General features: G+C 53.3%; 1 protein-coding gene across 2 annotated transcripts in view; it reads left to right on the top strand.

The window, feature by feature from the left end:
- Positions 1-1,596: 1,596 nt before the first annotated feature.
- The window catches only part of EPB41L4B (erythrocyte membrane protein band 4.1 like 4B), an 82,818-nt gene continuing 78,414 nt past the window's right edge, over positions 1,597-6,000 (top strand). The window contains exon 1 of one of the 2 annotated variants that reach the window (XM_050971161.1): positions 1,597-1,936. In XM_050971161.1, coding sequence (XP_050827118.1) covers positions 1,637-1,936 — 300 coding nt within the window. In that variant the 5' untranslated portion in view covers positions 1,597-1,636. The remainder of the gene's footprint in view (positions 1,937-6,000) is intronic. The other variant, XM_050971160.1, reaches the window with a different exon arrangement.

Below are 6,000 nucleotides of genomic sequence, written 5' to 3'. Positions count from 1 at the left end.
TCAAAGCAGTGTATGCTGCACTATTCAGGATCTGAAAGAAAATCGAAATTCTGCTCTTAATTCAAGGGGAAAAAATGGAGAAAAAACCCATAATCTGTATTAAGTGTCTGCTTTTGATTGTGAACATTAGCAGGCAGAGATTAGCACCTTTCCACTCTGTTTCTATAAAAGCTCTTTTATGCAGCCAAAGTGCAGAAGGGCTGCAGGTAGATCTCTGCCAAAGATCATGCAGTTTAGTGACGGTCTTGGCTGATGAGACCTGATCCAGGGCATTGAAGGAACATGGAAAAGGATGCAGAAGCAGCAGGCAGTTACCTAATACTATCAAGTCTCAATAAAAAAATGACAAGCTGAGACATTCTGGCAGGCTTTCTGAATACCTAATAGGACAATGCTTGTGTAAATGGGCCTGGAAGTGAGGTGCAGAGAAATAAATTCACAGAAGGAAAAAATCCCCCAAACCCGCACTTTGGAAGCAGCAAATTATTTCAGTTCAAAGCTCTTCAGATCACATCTGACCATAGGGCAACAGAATTAGCCTCACTGTTTCTGCAAGGCATGTTTCACGTCCGGTACTTTATACGTAGCAATTCAGCAAAAACGCTCCCACCCGAGCAAGAATACATAAATATTTAACTTTTTGGCAGAGCGACCGTGAGAGTATTTGTACCTATGGATTTGCTGCGACAGATAAACAAACCCGTACTCCTTACAGAAGCGACAGGGAGTAAAACTCCGGGACCGTCGGGAGGGTCTGGTTTTTCCACGGGGCCAAGTTCTCACAGCGATTTCCTTAAACCACCAGACCGCGCTGATCGCAAAGGCAAACGCGGGGGCATTCCCACGCACCAGGCAGACGTGTCTGTGCACGGGGGATGTAGGCGGCGGCGGGAGAGGCGGTGCGATGCCCTCCTCCTCCTCCTGCAGGTGGGATCCGCCGCTTCGGCCACCACCTCCAACACAGGCGAGATCCGCCCTTCTGCCTGTGCCCGCTTCTCCATCCCCTCCCTTTCTTTTTTTATTTCCAAACAGCTTCCCCCGTCCCCTGTCCCGCCCGTCCGAAGGGGCGGAAGCGGCAGACGGGCGCGGGAGGGACGCGGGGCGGGGGCAGCGCGCAGAGCCCGGCGCGCAGCAGGGGCCGCCCGGCAAGCCCGGCCGGGGAAAGAAGCTCCGCACCCCCGCCGCTCCTCTCCCCTCCCCGGCCCGGGGGCGGTGGCGAGGGGCTGCCATCGCGCAGACACCGCCCCAGCGCCCGCGGAGCCAGGGCTGTTTCTGGAGGAGAGAAAAGGAGAGGAGCAGCGCGGCTCGGCCCGGCTCTTGCCCAGCCGAGCTGCGGGGCGCTCGCCCCGGCCTCCCCCGCAGGTGGCCGCCCGCCTCAGCAGCTCCCCCTGCCCGCCGTGCCGGCCGCACGGCCCGGTGCGCGGCGGCGGGAGGGGCCGCGTCCCGCCCCGCCCCGCCGTGCCGCTGCCGGGCGGCGCTGCAGAGGGCGGAGCGGGCGGCGGGGCGGTGCGGCCGGCGCCCGGCGCGGGCTGGCTCCCGGCGGGCGGCGCTGCTGCGTTGCTCTGGGAGGCGCCGCGGGGCCGGGCGCGGAGCTGCGGGCTCGGGGGTGTGAGCGGCCGGGCAGGGCGCCCCCAGGATGCTGCGGTTCCTGCGCAGGACCTTTGGCCGGCGGTCGATGCAGCGCTACGGGCGAGGAGCCGGGCGCGGAGCCGGGCGAGGTGGGCTCGGCGGCGAGGGGGACGAGCGGGACGGGGGGCTGCGAGGAGCGGCCGCCGCCGCCGTCGGCTCGGGAGCCTTTCCCTCCTCGCCGCTCCCCGGAGGGGTCGTGCACAGCGCCGGAGCGCCCGTCCACATCCCGGCGGCCGGCGGCAGCAAGCCGGTGCTGCAGTGCCGCGTCCTTCTCCTGGACGGGACCGAAGTCAGCGTGGAGCTGCCGGTGAGTAGTGTGCGCTTACCTCCGCCGCCTGCAGAACGGTGCCTGCAGCTACCCTCTCCCCTCCTCCGCATCGTCCCCCCCTCCCCGGCGACAGGCACCTGCGAGTGCCCCCCCCCGGCCGCACAACAGGCGCCGTTCCCCGGGAAAGCCTCGCTAGTTTCGTCCTTCCCTCCGCGGGCGCCCTCGCCGCCGTCTCCGCCTGCATGCACCTGCTGCCAGGTGCGCGGCGCGCCTCCCCGCCATGACCGCCGCCCGCCCCCGTCCTGCCGGCGGGAGCCGTCTGCGCCCTTCTTCCCTCTCCCCGGAGCCAGCGGGGAGGTGGGCACCCGCTCTCCTCCTCCCCTGCGCAGCCGAAAACAGCCCCTTGCAGCGCTGCCTCCCGCGGCGCCTCTCCCGCCGGGAGGGGCCGTCCCCGCGGTGCGGGCGCTACCTGTGCCTTTCCCCGGCTGGTGCGGGGGGGCCGCCCGCTGAGCCCGTCCGACGGCACCGCGGGCTAGGGGGGCATCCGGTGTGCCAGGCGGGGGAGGATGGAGCCTCTGCGGGGCAGCGGTGCCTTTGGCCTCTCTGCCCTGCGGCTCGCACCCCCAAGTCCCGCAGCACCTGTGGCGCCGCGGAGAGAGCGAGGCGCGGCCGCGCTCCCCCCGCTGCGGTGGGGTCTCCGGGGGTCGCCTCCTCCTTCTTCTCCTTAGTTCTTGTTTCTCACTGTCCCCGCTGCCGGGGCCGGCTGAAGGGCCCTCCGGGATGCCCGAGGCGCTCTCCCCGTCCCGTGGCGCCCGGGTGCGTGGCCGGGGTCAGGGGCGAGCCCGGGCGGCTCCGGGGTGCAGCCCGAGCCGGCCCGCAGGTGCGTGGACGGTGCCGGAGCTGAACTTTCTCCCCTCCCGCCGCTGTGCAGGAGGAATGAGGAAGGGACGGTGCTGGCCTGCGGGGCTGTGCGTGTGTTGTTTGTGCCTGTTCTCTGAGGTTGGTCCGTGTTTGTCGGTGTTTCGGCATCCCCAAAGCCCGCTGTATGTCCTTTTATCGCTCTTAAACGCAGCTGCACGGTGTGTATCAGTAATTTGCAGTTTTGGGTTTTTTTATTCCTCCCAGCTGCTAAGTACTCACCACCCATGCTTTTTTGCTGACCTTTTCCCTCCCTCTTGAAACCCAAGTTTCCCATGAAATAGTATGGAAGTTCACTATGGTTGAAAAGCATTTAATCTTCTTTCCATTTCAACCTAAATAGTCACCAGCCATTAAGAGCTTGGTCTCCTGAAACAGGTGGGAGAACTTACTGAGTGTAACAGCCTGAGAAATTGTGCACTGCTTTAATCTCCAGCAATATAAAAGGGAGGTTTTTTTCAGAGTACCTTTAGACTCTTGTTAGGTGCCTTTCATATTAACTGTCATCTGTATATATTGGCATCATTTCACTAAAGCGTGGAATTTGGCAACCCTATTGTTTCTGCTTGAAAGAAACAGAAGAGATTGAGTAAGACTCTTAGGAGTGAAGTATGTGAACGGAGCCACCTAGAGATCCTTGCTGCAGCATTATCAGGCCTCCCTTGCCTACAGACTACACTGCACATTTCTAGATATTTGAAATGCTAATATATTTCCTCTCCTCACATCTCCTTCTCAACTTGCTGCACTCCTCCTAGCATCTCAGCACAAATCTTTTATAACGTAGAGTTGATGATTGTTATCAGTGTGCTAAGGGTTTACTTATAGAGGTCTATGTCAATAAGCTTGGTAAATATTTTGTTTAAGGTTATACTCTGATTTGTCAAAGGTCAGATTTTGCTGTAGAGTCCATTTTAGACGTTCTGAGGATTTGTAGGATCAGAAGGTGGGGTAATGATGCTCATAGTCCTTGAGTGCTGAAAACATATGGACATATCTGCTTGGCTCAGTAAGGAAGCTGTGGAGCATTATTGCTTGACCTGACCTCCAGATGAAGTTTAGACTTGCCAGTGCTCTGGGAATGTGAGCTGCACATGTGGTGGCTGTAGCTCAGCTGTCCAAAGACAGAGTAAGAAGTTGGCATTTTTTTTCCACCCAAATCCCTAGAGTGATGGAGGACTTTGGAGCAGGTAGAAGCTGTTAGTGTTTTGAGGATTAAAAACTGTTCTGTTGAATTACATATCTGTTTCTCATGTTTTTTTCCTTTCTTTAACAGAAAGTGACACCCACACTGAGAGTTAGAAAAGCTGAAAGAGGCATTGCACTGTTTATAGAAGTTGATCAGTAAAGTTTCTCTGCGCTTTGCAGGTCTAGATTTCATGGGAATAGGGCGTGAAACAGAATGTGCTTTAATATTCAGAAGCGGAGCAATGGGACTGGTTAAGCAGAGTGAATTGAGTAGCATCTCTTAAAAAAAAGTGTATGCTGCTTTCTTTCATTTTTGCTCAAATTTTGTCAAAAGGAGGGAGTGTAGGCTTCATCACCAATCAGCAGCTTACTCATGAAGTCAAGTACAGAGATGATTGCAGAGGATTTCACTGTGCTGCTGATTGTGTTTGCAAACACTTATTTCAGGAGATACTGGCATCTATAAAATGTGCTCTTCATACTGACATTGCTCCCCTCTTTCCTTTCTAGTTGAAAAAGGAACTTGTTGATATTAGAACACGATACTCTTGCAACTACAACTTTTTAGGGTATCTCTAAGAGTTTGTTTAGAAGTAATTGAAAGGTTTATTGGATTTCAAAGACTATAGTGTTTATTTGCTTGTGTGGAGGAATGACAGAAAAGACGTGACTGGAGGAAAATTAGCTATATACACAGAAAAAAGGTTCTGAGTTATTTTCCTTTTAGTTATTGTTTCATTTTTTTTTTAATATTCCTGAAACTTTTGTCCAAGTTAAACGTATCGTGTTCTGCCACAGTGTTTTCTTATAGGTGGGGGCTGTTGGAAAAATAAATCCTGCATCAGTAAATCGATAACTGTCTTTGTGGTTAATGGTATAATTTGTGTGATAGTGTCTGTATCAGAAAGTAGATGTCTTGTAAGCTCTTGTTAGTTTATGGTGGTAACAGAAGCAGAGATCTATCCTGATCTCCAAGTTCTTCCTTAGCTTGTTCTTCTCTAGGCTGTATAGCAGTAGTGAACTGGAATCACCTTCCTTCCTTATTGGTGCTTCCACACCCTCTTTCTCCTGGAGCATTTGCACTTTATTCTTTTTACTGCAGAGTCCAAGGGCAGGACTACCCCATCTGCTAGCCTGCCCTTGTACGTGCTGTGTACTCTTTCATTTGTAGGTGTTCTCTGGCTTTCACAAACTCGTTTTGTACCCAGCTGCCCCCACACAAATGTCAACATAAGATTTTTCTGAGCACTGCAGATACCCCTGGATAATGGTTTCTATACTCAGCTTCTCGCATGAAATTTCAAGGATTGCTTAATGATGCTGGCTTTTTTCTTCACTCTTAAGGAAGGAACCATGTGCTTTAAAAGTATTCTTTCTAAACAGAATAATGCACTGGATGCCTTTTTAAACCCATGAGTTCCTCAGGGCCCTGTATTGAATGTGAGCTGCTATTAAGGTTGGATCTGTTATACAGGAGTGAGTGGCAGTTGACCAGTTCTGTTGCTGTGGGGTGATTTCCCATGGGAAGGGGAACATAAATGGTGTCATTACTTCTTCTTGACCTGTCACCATGTGTCTGCCCATCTGAAATCCAGTGATGAGAACTGATGCAAGGAGAAAAAACACTTCCATTAGAAACCATCCCTCCTTCCTCACACATAGCTGTCTGTGTATTTATTTTTACCATTGGGAACCTGTTCAGTATCTTTTGTGTTCTGCTCTCACTTACACTGGAGGCTATTAGCTGGTCAGAGTTTGCAGCTTGGTTGTAGGTAGATGGAAGGCCACTTGCTCACTGTTGCCAAAACAATCCTGCCTCTGTTTTTCTGGAGGACTCGTGACTTTAATGAAAGAAGAACTGGTTGTAGGTGATGCTGTGTTCTTACAGAAAGAATGCAAGGAGAGAGCATTGACATTTAGGCAGCAGTGATGGTGCCTGCTAGTTAATGCATAGATAGCTTTCAGATAAAGCCAAAAAGCCAAATTTTTCTTAACTC

Source organism: Serinus canaria, chromosome 2, assembly GCF_022539315.1.
Source record: "Serinus canaria isolate serCan28SL12 chromosome 2, serCan2020, whole genome shotgun sequence".
Classification (NCBI taxonomy): domain Eukaryota; kingdom Metazoa; phylum Chordata; class Aves; order Passeriformes; family Fringillidae; genus Serinus; species Serinus canaria.
The sequence above is the reverse complement of the archived record's forward strand: the minus strand, read 5'-3'. Positions and strand labels throughout refer to the sequence as shown.